At 42.5% G+C, this 14,596-nt stretch overlaps 1 protein-coding gene and 1 long non-coding RNA gene across 3 annotated transcripts in view; one reads left to right on the top strand and one right to left on the bottom strand.

Annotated features, from left to right (window-relative positions):
• Window positions 1-14,596, top strand: part of LOC309512805 — a 159,193-nt gene that overhangs the window by 100,565 nt on the left and 44,032 nt on the right. The window lies entirely within an intron of this gene.
• On the bottom strand, window positions 3,266-7,488 carry LOC309476993 (uncharacterized protein; the record flags this gene model as incomplete). The annotated part of the gene is made up of 5 exons (XM_082140147.1): window positions 3,266-4,345; window positions 4,544-5,494; window positions 6,026-6,085; window positions 7,236-7,376; window positions 7,431-7,488. The coding sequence occupies 5 exons, from the start codon at window positions 7,486-7,488 to the stop codon at window positions 3,546-3,548; spliced, it is 2,010 nt and encodes a 669-aa protein (XP_081996273.1). The 3' UTR covers window positions 3,266-3,545.

Here is a 14,596-nt window from a genome sequence, read left to right as displayed (position 1 = left end):
GACGGACACAACGCTACAACAGGAAGTTGAAAGACTTCAAAAAAGCCCTGGACGATCTTCGTCCGCACACAATTCACTCCGTCTCTGAGCACCGCTCCGAACCAGACAGCAGGTGGCGGCACGACTGTGACGGTGCCCGTCCAAAGCGTCGGACCGACCGCTCAGAAAGATTCTGGAACCAGCATCACCCGCCGTCCAGAACTCCTAGCCCAGACCGTCGAACCTGTAACCACTCTCTCCAGAACACTGGTGAGGCAGAGTCTTCTTACATCACAGATGAAGACAGTGCAGCCACGTCTGACACAGACACAGAAAACGAACACTGACACCTACTGCTTCAAGGTCCTGACTGACCTGCAGTTGAGTAACCAAACCAATGTCTGCGCCACATACAGACAACCCACCCACCCACCCTAACCATTGCAGTGATTACACAGCACAAACGAACTTTACCAACTACACTGCACGCCTCAGAGCCGCTAAACGCTACCTCCGCTGTGTACAAAGAAAGTCATGCGGGCCTCTGATGAACAGACTTTTCCTATGCCACCACTTACCCCTCCACCACCCTCGCAGGCCATCTGAGCTCACTGACGACCAGTGCCTCAAACAGCTGTCTGCCACCACGCACATGTTGCGTTCCCAAAACTTCAATACGCATTGTGCACCTGTTGCCATCACAGCGCCACAGCTCGTAAAGCCACAAAGCACAAGGGGGGGGGCCAGGCGTAACAATGACGCCACATGTGCCAAAAAGCCATGCATGGGACATCAAAGCATGTGGCATACCAACCTCAGCGAACCAAAAAGACTGTCCTAAACCAACTAAGGACCTCCATCGCTGAAATTTTTCCTCCCTTTCTCTCTCTCTCCCTCTCGCCTCTAACAGGATGCAGGCCGCAGTGGTTCGCGAGAAAGCAGCCACACTCACCAGGTCTGGCATCCGGCATCGCACGGAGAGAGCAACCCTGAGTCCTGAACACCAAGGCAGGACTCGCACTCAACACAGTCCCTCCAAGCATGGGCAACCGCCCAGCCTGAACACCTCACCTGTGTCCATACCTGGACCGCAGCTGACGCTGCGCTGTGTACCTCCACAGCAACCGACCACGCCCTGACTCCCGTCTTGGCTTTCACCCTGTACCAGACCCTACCAAATGTGAGCAGCCACAGCAAAGCTCACAAAGCCGTGTCTGGTGGTTTCCTATGGAACCGCAAAAAGGGGGTCCCGATCGGGGGCTCGCCTAAACCTCATTTGACCTGAGTCCTCAGTCATCAGCCGCTTGCCATCGACCATTGCGCTAATTTGTTGTTCGATAAAGTCCTTCCGAGGTCTTTATCTAACAAAAAGGGGGATATGTAACGACAATGACTATGACATGCGGTCACATGCTGTTCAAATTAGTAAATCCTGATCTCCAAGTCTGCTTGAACGGTCAAAATTGCATCTTTGTGGCTCCCCCGAGGGACATTTGAGTCACATAAGGAAACCCTGTTTTCTTAGAATCCCCTCTAAAACCCCCATTTCAGCTCTGGACTCCCTGTGACTTTTACAACCTCACAGACTCGTGACATTCCAGAACACACACACACACACACAAACACCCTTTTGTGTATAACTGAGAATAAGAGAAATATCTGTTATTTTCCTTTATAATGTGTGTACCTTCCTATATGCACGTGTGATAGAGGTTTGGTTTGCTAGAGTATAGTTTTGAATTCTAAATGTTCATTGAAGGGAATTCCTCAGTCGTGTCTTGTTGTAACCCTAACTCAGACCATAAAACTTTACGACCCAAGCCTCAAAGGCATTCCAGAACACACACACACACACACACACACTCTGGAACTTTGGAAACAGATATTCTTCCACATAACAAGCCACTGAATGTTGATATGTATTCCTATGTTTCTCAAAGTGTCGTCACTTGCCATAACGGAAACACTGACAACTTTATTGTGTGTTTAATCAAACTTTATTTGTGTGTAATTATGCATATAAGTGTAACGTTATGTTTCCCCAATCTTTACCTGTCATAATTGATATCTCTGTAATCCTCTCCATCTCACGGAGACGAATCTTGACAGCAAAGTACAATAATATGCATTTGTTCCAGGAAATATCATATTTCTAAGTATGAATCCTTTCCCTCATAAGACATATGGTAAAAGGGGGCGTGTTTTTCTTCACACAAAGAAGACTTCTTCCCGCTACAAATCAGAAGTTGTGATTCGCTCTGTCCCCAAAACAGGGCGTAAACAGATGTCTGTTAAAAGGAAGATTCTCTCTTCTCTTCCTGCTCTCTCATCCTTCCGCTTCCAACTCAACTTCTTCTCCCCGGCGCAGCGCTTCTCCAAGGAACATCTGAAGGAGGCCCTGGCCTTCTCCATCGAACGAACCCATGTTCGAGTCGTAACAGCCGGTCTTTGCAACTAAGATTTCCAGCCTCTCCCATCCCGGGAGACGAATCTGAACTTTCTCGGTAACGTTAAATTCAAGTGAGCCTTTACATCGTTTTGCGAAACGACCCAGAAGACAAAGCTAGACGCAAACCAGCCGGACACGCGCACGCGCGCGTCCCCTCTTCAGCATCACACTGAAAGAGTACCACAACTCGCAAGTATATTGATTCCTATAAAAGCTGTTCCAGGTGTCTAGGTCTTAGGTCTGTGATTTAAGTTACCCTCTATCTTCCCTCTATATCTTTCTTTCTTTCATTTCATGTTTTTGTTCGGTTAAATGTTTATTCGTTTGTTTGCATTTTTACGTACGTTTATGTTTGTAGTTTATATAATCTCTAGCGTGTGCCATTTTATTAATAAACCCATTTATACTTTTAACTGTCTCTGTGTTTGAAAACCCACTTTTATAAAGTCAATGAAACAAAAGATCTATAAAGCTACAGGCTCTATATTATAAAACTACTTTGAGTAGTTTTCATTTATAAACCCAAAGAGGTTTTGTCTTCGTGGCCAGAAGACAAACTGTCTTGGAGTTTTGTAAACAGGAATGCTTCTTCTTAACTGTAATGATCAGACAGTACAGAACGAGGCATTTCCTATAATTGATAAAGTAAATGCATGTGCGATTTATGAATTATGACCATGCGTTATAAATATTAATATTGCCAAAATTCCCTATATTCTTGAGCTAATTCGCATTAACCCAGAGGCATTTACGCTACACACTTTACCAAGGTATGTCACAGTGGCTTGAGCAAAGTCACACTTTGCCAAGTTCACAGTCAAGCTGGCCTCTGACAAACATTTACATTTACATTTAGTCATTTAGCAGACGCCTTTCTCCAAAGCGACTTACAAATTAGGACAAAATTCAGCGAGTCATCATAAAGAGGCAAAAGCAACAACAACGCTAGAAGTGCTCAAAGTACGAAGTTCAGGTATTATTCAGAGTAGCATAAGCCTGATAAGTGATGTTACAAAGGGAAAGGAAAACGAATTTCCAGATGTTACAAAGGGAAAGGAAAACAAATTTCCAAATGTTACAAAGGGAAAGGAAATTTTTTTTTTTTTTTTTTTTTTTTCTATAAGGTTAAGTGCTCACGGAAGAGATTGGTTTTCAGCTGTCTTTTGAATGTTGTCAGGGATTCTGCATTCCGGATGAGGGTGGGGAGAGCGTTCCACCAGCATGGAACTGTGAATGAGAATGTTCTGGAAAGTGATTTTGTGGCTTTCTGTGATGGAACCACGAGACGTCGCTCGTTGACCGATCGTAGGTGTCTGGTAGGGATGTAGACTCGTAGGAGTGAGTGAAAGTAGGAGGGAGCTGAGCCTGTGATAGTTCTGTAAGCAAGCGTCAGTGCCTTGAACTTGATGCGAGCAGCGAGAGGTAGCCAGTGCAGAGAGATGAACAGAGGAGTGACGTGGGCCCTCTTGGGCTCGTTGAAGACAAGACGAGCTGCAGCATTCTGGATCATCTGTAGTGGTTTGGTTGCACATGCTGGAAGTCCAGCCAGAAGAGCATTGCAGTAGTCAAGCCTAGAGATGACCAGGGCCTGGACGATGAGTTGTGTTGCATGCTCAGTTAGGAAAGGCCTGATTTTCCTGATGTTGTGCAGTGCAAACCTGCATGATCGAGCTGTCTTTGAAATGTGATCTGTGAAGGTCAGCTGGTCATCAAACGTTACTCCAAGATTTCTGACCGATCTTGATGGGGTGATTAATGATGACTCTAGCTGGATGGTGAAGTCGTGCTGTAGAGACGGATTGGCAGGGAGGACGAGAAGCTCAGTCTTTGCCAGGTTGAGCTGCAGGTGATGTTCCTTCATCCATGTGGAGATGTCCGCCAGACAGCTTGAGACCCGTGCAGCTACTGTGGGATCATCTGGTTGAAAGGAGAGGAAGAGCTGCGTGTCATCAGCATAGCAGTGGTAGGAAAAACCGTGTGCCTGTATGATGTGTCCCAGTGATGTGGTGTAGATGGAGAAGAGGAGGGGACCAAGAACTGAACCCTGGGGAACCCCTGTGGTCAGCTGATGTGCTCTGGATACCTCACCTCTCCATGCGACCTTGAAGGACCTACCTGTGAGATAGGACTCAAACCAGTGGAGTGAAGTTCCTGTGATGCCCAGTGATGAGAGGGTGGACATAAGGATCTGATGATTCACCGTGTCGAAGGCGGCAGACAGATCCAGGAGAATGAGGACTGAAGATTTGGAAGCAGCTTTTGCGATCCGTAGGGCTTCTGTGACTGACAGTAATGCAGTCTCTGTTGAATGTCCTTTCTTGAAGCCAGATTGGTTGACATCCAGCTGGTTGTTTAGAGACAAGAAGGATGTTAGTTGGTTGAAGACAGCTCTTTCAAGTGTCTTCGCAATGAATGGTAGGAGAGAGATAGGTCTGTAGTTGTCTACAAGTGATGTGTTTAGCGTTGGTTTTTTGAGCAGTGGAGTAACCCGAGCCTGCTTGAATGCTGTAGGGAAGGTGCCAGTATGGAGGGATGAGTTGATGATGTGTGTGAGTGATGGTAGAAGTGTGGGAGAGATGGCTTGTAGAAGGTGTGAGGGGATGGGGTCAAGCGGGCAGGTGGTAGGGTGACTGGAGAGGAGAAGTGTAGATACTTCTTCCTCGGTTAGCGAAGAAAAGGAGGACAGAGGGGTATTGGCTGTGGAAGGGGTCGGTCTGGGTTCCTGTGTGTGTGGAGCTGAGAATTGACTGCTGATAGCTGTTGTTTTCTTGGTGAAGAAGTGCGCAAAATCGTCAGCAGTTAAGGAGGAGGCGGGTGGTGGTGGAGGTGGACAGAGGAGAGAGTTGAATGTCTTGAAGAGTAATCGTGTGTTGGAGGAGCTTTTCAAACGCCTCAAAACTGCATGCAGACGTCTTAAATGCAAGTCCCAACTGTCACTGAACACAACAAGGTCGTCTAGATACACAGCACACCCCTCAAGGCCTGACACCACACGGTTCATCAGACGTTGAAAGGTGGCAGGAGCATTTCGTAGCCCAAAACTCATGACTTTGTAAGAATACAGGCCTGATGGAGAGACAAAGGAGGAAATTTCTTGAGCTCGCCGAGTCAAAGGCACTTGCCAGTAACCTCTTTGCAAGTCAAGTTTAGTCACATACTTAGCCGAACCTACCTGGTCAACACAATCATCCACCCTAGGGAGCGGAAAACAATCAGGTCTTGTCAGAGCATTGACCTTTCGAAAATCTGTACAAAACCCTACTGACCCATCAGGTTTTCCGACTAACAGACAAGGAGAAGCCCAGTCCGAACACGAAGGAACAGCAATATCGTTTTCTTGCATGTATTTAATTTCTACTTCCATCAACTCTCGTTTTTCTGGTGACACACGATAATAACGCTGTTTGACAGGGGAAGCATTACCCACATCAATATCATGCTCAGCCCAGTCCGTCCGAGATGGCGCATCTCCAAACAACTCAGGGAAACTCTGCAAAAGTGCACTCAACTCAGTTATCTGCGAAGGAGACAAATGGGCAAGAATAACGTTCAAGTTTTCCAGAGAATCTGAATTATTCAAACGTCCACGTAAAATACCATCATCTGGCTCTTTACCCTCATTCTCCCTTTTCCCGGAACAAGAACCATCTCTATCGTCTGAAACAGCAAAAAGCACAGAATGAACAGGGTTTACCTCTGTACTAGACCTCTCATAGTACGGTTTCAGTAAATTCACATGATATAACTGGGTTGACTTTCTCCGACACGGAGTGGCAATCTCATAATTTTCGTCACTCAGCTTACGTTTTACTACGTATGGGCCTTCAAATTTCGCTTCAAAAGGAGAAGAAAGCAAAAGACGTGACACTAGAACCTGATCTCCAGGCTCAAAAATGCGTTGTTCCACCTTGCGGTCATACAACCGTTTCATGCCTTCCTGTTGTTTTTCAAGTTTAGTTCTGGCCATTTCTCTAGCCTGAATCAACCTCTGTCTAAATCCATAAACGTACGACAACAAATTTTTCGGCGAGTCAGAAACTTTGACTGAATTTTGAAGCACAGCCAAAAGCCCACGAACTTTGTGGCCAAAAACTAAATCGTTGGGACTAAATCCAGTACTTTCTTGCACAACCTCACGAGCAGCCAGTAGTAACCAGGGCAAACCCTCCTCCCAGTCTTTATCCAACTGTACACAATAAGCACGAAGGAGAGACTTCAAAGTTTGATGAAATCTTTCTAAAGCTCCTTGACTTTGTGGATGATACACACTAGCAAGATTATGCTTGATGTTTAGTTGTTTTAGAACTTGTTGGAAGAGATGAGAGGTAAGGTTAGTACCCTGATCGCTCTGAATTATTTTAGGAATGCCGAAAAGTGACATAAATTGTGACAAAGCTCTTACAATTGACCGTGATGTAATTGTACGCAACGGATAGGCCGAAGGGAAACGTGTGGCCAGACACATGACAGTAAACAAGTATTTGCTTCCCGACTTTGAACATGGAAGAGGACCCACGCAATCCACAATAATGTGTTCAAAGGGGTCGCAATTCGCCGAAATCGGATGTAATGGAGCTGGTTTCAGTTTTTGATTCGGCTTACTAGTTACCTGACAAACGTGACATGATTTTATGTACGCTGAAATGTCGCGTTTTAGACGTGTCCAAAAAAAAATATAGCAAAACACGATCATAGGTCTTACGCACCCCAGAATGACCCGACTTTTCATGAGCGACTTCCAACACAGCATGCCGAAATTTTGTGGGAACCACTACCTGAACAATAGGATCTCCAACAAAATTCTCACCATGAGGACTCCATTTCCTCAGCAACAGACCATCTTGTACAAAATAGCCTCTAGCCATATCTGGTACATCACTGTCCTGAAGTGCACAGGTAATCAGCTCAACCAAGGAAGAATCTGAGTGTTGTTCTTTACTCAGCTCATCTGCAGACAGAGGAAAAGAGAAAGCAGACAAATCAGGAACAGGCAAAAAAGTACCCAGTGTAGGTACTGGCTCCTTTTCTTGAGCCTCCAAACGCTCAACGTTTTTAGTCATAGCCCGAGTTACAACACCAACAGGGTCTACAACCATTTTCTGTTCAATCAGTTCTCCACTAGATGAAACCATAGGAGATGGAGATGCATTTGCCAACACCCGAACACCAGCTAACTTATTTCCCAAGATAAGCTGAACACCATCTATTGGTAAAGCAGGACGCAATCCCACTACCACGTCCCCAGTCACCAAATCAGAGTGAAGCTTAACTTTATGAAGAGGAACTGTTAAAGTATTTAAGCCCATTCCTCGAACTAAAACACTATTGCCCGTTTCGGATTGCGCTGAAAAAGGCAAAATGGATTCTAAAATAAAAGAATCCATAGCTCCTGTATCACGCAGAATTCTAACAGGAACTTCAACTCCATCTGACAATGACACTCGACCTTCTGTAATGAAAGGAGCATAAGTGGTCAAATAATCATTAGACAGTTGAATTTCATTAGTCGCAGCATCATTTGCACGAACAGAATTTGCAACGGCAGCAGGCTTAAACTTATTCACATCAGTGCGTTTATTTTTATCTTTAACCCTCTGAGGTCGACAAACGCGCCCACGCGTTTTGCTGGATTTTTTTCAGTTCAGTTCAAAAGAAATTAATTTTGCTCTGTTGACTTTGATATTACAAGCAAGTTTCATACATCAATCGATTCTGTTAAATGTGTATTATTTTTGTGTATACTCACAATAAAAACAAAGTGTTGTGCTTTTTGCCAAATAAAGAAAAATAAACGTGATGCGAGTTCTGCCTTCTCTCTGTCAGTGAAGACCATTCTGAAACGCGTCCGAAAATGAACAATAACTCAACGAATACTGAGTCAAACAGGCATACAGTCACACAGGCATGAAGCTTGAATTCTCTTCTTTAAAATGAGGTAATTTATATAAAAAAAAAATATTCTCATCTTGTGAAATCTGTGTTAAAAGAGAGCGATTCCAGTCGAGCTCATTAGAGCTCATTCAAAGGTAATGTGACTCCGCCCACGGAGAGCGCGCGCTATTCAAACGCAAATTACTGAGGCAAACCTGTGAACGCCCCCATATCAGCTCGAGAAAACACAAGTTTAATCATATCATTGTAGCCTACGTGTTTACACCATCTGGCAGCGCTGTGAGGAATAATAATAATGGAAAATCTACCTCAGAGTGCGGGTATTGCAGGAGAGAGGATCCGAATATGTAGTAAGTTTTTTTTCCTTCTCAAGTTAATCGTGTTTCTGTGAATGAATGAACGGCAGCCGCAGAGATGCGCGCTGTTTATCACAGCTCGCAAAAAGACAGTTTAAATTTAAATTGCGTCTCTGTGTGAATGAATGATGATGTTTTAGCAAACTGTATTGCTATACTGAGATGAGTAAACTGAAAATTAACATTTATATGCCCTAATATTTCATAAAAACAACGTTACAGTCAGGCGTTTCTGTTTGTGAATTAATGTTTCGGTTTTAGCAAACTGTATTGCTATACTGAGTAAAAATCGACTGAAATGTTGAAATAAAATGTATTTGTATAAGCAACGTATTAAACTGCAAATTAACATTTATATTTCTTATAATAAAAACGAAAGACCTATGTTACAGACATATGAAAGACAACATTTCGTTGATTAGTTTTGGATAGATTATACATTTTAACTCAAATAAGCCAATATTTGTTTGCCAATATTTGCTCATGTTAAATATAGTATGTTTTGTCAAAAATAAAGTAATCAAATAATCAATCAAATCCTTAACTTTGAAATATGTATGATAAAATGTATACTTTAGTTTTTACAAAGAAAGATTACACTTGAATTGTTGTTGTAATTGTAACCTTTTTAATAAAAAAATATATTTACAAGGTAGATGTAAACAAACTATTAAAAGGTAATAAGGTAATAAGCCTTTTCTTTAAATAATTTTTATTGTGTTTTATTAGTGACAAATTTGGGGAGAGGATAAATATTCCAAAACTGAAAATACAGTATGAGAATTAACTGCACAATTACTAGACATGTTTTCCTTGGATATTATAGGCCAAATTGCAAGCACACTATGTGGAAAAATAAAAAATAATTGAGATGCTTCCAACTGTTGCTCTTGCATTCTTGTGGCTCAGTGACTCACCTGAATGAAAGGGTCATTAAGTATGCAGGCCCCATTGTCTCCTAAGGTGTGAACCACTAAATATGCATGATCGTTGCCGCCCACTCCGCATATTGCCTTTCCAAACAGAAAGTGCTTTGCAAAATTCAAATCAATGTATTGTGTTATGTGAATGATAAGGGCAGGATGATTTTCACATCATTTTGAAGAAAAAACACTAGGCAATGACATCTATTAGACAAAAGTCTTATTGGCACATATTTAGTATGTGTTTTATGGCCTTATTTCAGAAACTTTAGTTTTTAGTTTTTTCAATAACCACGCATAAACATTATTCTCTCAAAAATGCAGACATGTACATTCTTGTTGCTCACATATTATGGTAGCCCTGTTTGTGCTAAATAGTGTGTCATTTTTTTTTGCCATTAATATGTTTATAAGCAACTGAAAAAAGCACAAATGTCAGGGCATGTCAGAACATCTCAAGGACCCCAAAAACCCCTCAGACCTCAGAGGGTTAAGTATAGGGCAGTCCGCTTTCCAATGTCCTTTTCCACGACAGTAATTACACGTTTCAGACGAATCAAACGTCCCTGAAGAAATGCGACCACTCTGTGAAGTAGAACTTGTAAAGCGATTCGCGCTCACTTCACGTGCTCTCCAATCAATAGCAGTAATTTTATGAGTGAGCACAAAATCATCAGCCAATGACGCTGCCTCCTCAGGAGACTGCACTTTGTGTTCACTGATATAGGTCGCAATTTGATCAGAAACGGAAACTTTAAACTGTTCAATTATGATCAATTCAAGCAAATCCTCAAATGTTCTAACCTTAAGCGATGCACACCAACGTGTAACATGTCGTCTTAAATCTCGCACAAATTCCAAATGAGTCTGTCCCTGACCCCTCTTACACGACCTAAAGCGTTGTCGATAGGCTTCAGGTACACACTCGTATACCTTCAACACTGCAGACTTAACGGTTTCATAATCTTTACTCTCCTCTATACTTAAAGCAGAAAAAGCTAACTGCGCTTTACCAACTAATACACTCTGCAACAACAAAACACAGTTTGCTTTCGACCAACCTTGTATCTCAGCAACACGTTCAAGCATAGTAAAAAAAATATCCGGATCAACTTCATTAAATTTAGGAACAAGTTTTAGACTTTGATGTAGCGGAAAATTTCCACACGCAACATTTGAACCATCGCCATCAACTTTACCTTCTTCAATGAGCTTCAATTTTAAATACTCCAAGTCCATTTTTGCCTTCTCTAATTCAATTTTACCCTGCTGAGACCTCTGTTTTATTTTCTCATGTTCCAATTGTAACAATAATAACTCTTTTTGTTGGTCAAAAGTTAAAGCAGACTGTACAGTCAAACTTTGTTCATGCTCATCACTTTCACTCATTTCAGCTGCCAATATTCTCTTGTCAATCAATTTATTTTTCAACTCAGTTTTAATACTACTTTCTTTTATTCTCTTATCGCTAAGTTTTATTTCATAATATTCAGCGATTTTGAAAAGTTGATCTTTTGTGCATTTATCTATCAAAACATGCGAAGGTGATTCAACAAATTCTTCAACATCAGCCATAAGCAAATAATACACTGACTGAAAGTAACCAAATGTGCAATGAAACACTTGGAATTTAACCCACTATCTAACTCTTCAGAATAAATCTACCTACCTAAAGCCTAGTCTTCATGTGGATACTGGCGGGGGGAAATTAAGCACGCAAGCCCAGTGGGCGGAACTGCAACTGGTCAAACCAGCGACAATTCTCAACACCATGGATGTGCTCCCGAGACAACCGCTACTACCCGCTTTCACCACAACACAAAAAAAAAAAAAAAATGTCTCTGTGATGTGGTTCAAGGTTGTAAGCAAGGGAAGGAAGAAGACAGGGGTCGGCGAATACTGGGACACTCGTTTTTATTAGTAGTAAAGTCCAATAAATAAAAGGTTGCGCACAGAGCGCGTTCACCGTGCATACAGGCACAGCACAAAACAAAATAAACAGTCCAGATTCTCGTGTCGATCTTTTCATGAAGACAGGCAGCAGACGAGGTCCCAGTCTAACTCTCTCTCTCTCTCTCTCTCATTCCCGCCGGCTTATATCCGGTCTCTCCACGCCAATTACTGCAATCAGACACAGGTGTTCATCATCTGCACTTGACCTACTTACTCACCGCTCGGCTCCGTCCTCTCTCTCCCGCTACAGACTTCGCAAAACCACGCCCCCCTCGCCACAGTCTCAAAGGAAACACATCGCTAATTCCTATCAGGGAAAAACTCCAAGTTAAAACAAACAATATTCTACAAAGGTAACCTACCAGTCGGTGAATTCAAACGACGACCAAACAACTGCACCAAATGCTTTCAGGTGTCCCAAAACGCACTTATTGTGACGTCAAATTATTCAAATTGGGTTTCCCCCAAAACATCACAACCAAACAATCATTTCAAAACGCATTCAAAGGAATCAAAAACAACAAAAAAATTATCAAATATTTTCAAATCACCGACAAAATATCAAACAAAGGAAAATAATTACTATGACGAGGACGAGCCCCCATTTGTTACGCCCCGTGACTCAAAAGGGACGCAACAAAAGTGGGACACGAGAAAGCCAAATTTTGAAAGAAAGTTATTTATTAACAAAAGGAAAAACTATACAAAAAAACTGTGTAATGTAGCAGTCAGATGTCAGTAGTGTCGTGTTAAATGAATGCATGAAAATGTAATGTGCTGTAATGTAATGATGCATGTAAAAAGAAAACATAACCAAACGAATGTCCAAAAGCAATCAAATTGGCCGCGGCGCTCTGCCATCCGTCTTGCGTCTTCTTAAAGGAGAAAAGGGAAATCGGCAACAGGTGTCACCAATGAAATCAGGTAGGAGGGCGGAGTAATCCATCCATGGATGAGGAAAACCCCAATGGAAGACACAGGTCGTCACAATAGTAAGACCAGTTTTTCTGTAGAGGCGCTCAAGCAGTCTGGATTTAGTTTTCAGAATCCGGAGTTGAGGGGTGAACCAGGGAGCAGACTGAGTGAAAGAGACAGAACGAATTTTAACTGGAGCAAGGGAGTTTAGAATGAGAGCTAATTGATCATTATAGTGAACAACCAGGTCATCAGGTAGAGAGTTATTGTCCAGTAGGTGAATATTATCAATGCAGGAGGAGAGGGTATCAGGGTTAATGTCCTTGATATTCCTAAAGGAAATAGACCGGGTTGGTTTGGTTGAGGAGAGCTGAAGTATGACACTGAAAGAAATGAAGAAGTGATCAGTGATAAGGAGATCATCAACTGCACAGTTAAGAAGAGTAAGTCCAGAGCAGCACAGTAAATCCAGGCAGTGGCCTTTGGAATGAATTGCACAGTTAATGTATTGATTAAATCCAAAGCTGTCCAGACAGGATGAGAAGTCTTTGGTGAGAAGAAGATTACTATTGTCCAAATGTATGTTAAAGTCCCCAAGCACTATTACATTTGATGAGAGTGTAGATAGGTGAGTGAGTAATGTTGAGAATTCAAGCAGAAAGTCCTTGTGTGGCTTAGGGGGACGGTAGACTGATGTGATGATCGCTGGGGTTGGTCCGTGTAATTTAAAAACCAAACGCTCAAATGAATTAAAATCAGGAACAGACACCGGCAAGACTTTCCACTTCTCGCGATGAATTATCGCGAGACCTCCTCCGCGAGAACCGCGTGGTTTGCAGAGGTAAACAAAACCCGGAGGAGTAGCGTCATTAACTTGGGAGAAGTCATTTGGCTGTTGCCAAGTTTCAGATAAGCACATGAAGTCAAGATCACGATCTTTGATAAGATCGTGGATGAAATGACCCTTTCCAGTGAGAGAGCAGATATTGAGGAAGCCAAAGTTGACGGTAGTGTTGCCACATCCATTAGTGGTGTTAGCCGACCTGGCTAGGCTGGCCAACGAGGAATGATCAGCTGCCCGGCTGGAATTCCTATGAGGACGACAGCGAGAAGTGGACCAAAAGGATTTAATTGCAGTGGAGTTTTCGTAGTGAAGGTTCCTACGTGACCCGCGGTGGATGTATCTCCGGCGGAAAAGATGAGCGCTGTCCGGATCGAGGTGCAGTGAAGCCGGTCGAGATCCAGGTAGGTGGCGGATCCAGAGGAGCTCGGCGGCTGTGTACTGGTGCAGACCAGCAACAGGTTGGTGAAGGACTATTGATAGAGTCCAGATGAGTGCAGACCAAACGTGAATAGCGTTGGTCCACATAGTAAGCAATTACAGAAGCAGAGCAGAATAGAAGCCGGAGGTAAATACGTGTTCACTCACGGTAAAGCAAAATAAACTAAGTATTAATGGTTGGATGAGTGAAAATCCACAGTCCAGTATTACAAGTAGACAATCAAAACATTAAAACTTAAAAAATTCACCGGAGAGTAGCGGCAACTAGGCGCGCCAGCGTGCACTCAAAAAGTTTGCTAAATTTTCTTTTATGATGGATATATGCACTTTTATGATGGATGGATGCACTTTTATGATGGACAGATGCACTTTTATGATGGACAGATGCACTTTTATGATGGATATATGCACTTTTATGATGGATGGATGCACTTTTATGATGGATAGATACACTTTTATGATGGATGGATGCACATTTATGATGGATGGATGCACATTTATGATGGATAGATGCACTTTTATGACGGACAGATGCACTTTTATGGACTTTAAAACAGAAACGGCCATTCACTGCCATTATAAAGCTTGGAAGAGCCAGGACATTTTTTTATATAACTCTGATTGTATTCGTCAGAAAGAAGAATGTCTTGGAATGCCTAGGATGACTTAAGGGTGAGTAAATCTTGAAAACTAAACCTTTAAGAGACAGATGGACTAATAGATAGATAGATAGATAGATAGATAGATGGATGTCCATTTTTTTTCTTTTCACATCATAAATTAAATAGACGAGAATCCACAAAAACTTCTATAGTTAACACACTAATCACCAATTGGGTTTAATAAC

Source organism: Leuciscus leuciscus, assembly GCF_965113295.1.
Source record: "Leuciscus leuciscus genome assembly, chromosome: 1".
Taxonomy (NCBI): Eukaryota; Metazoa; Chordata; class Actinopteri; order Cypriniformes; family Leuciscidae; genus Leuciscus; species Leuciscus leuciscus.
Note: the sequence above shows the minus strand (reverse complement) of the source record. Positions and strands in the feature narration are given on the sequence as shown.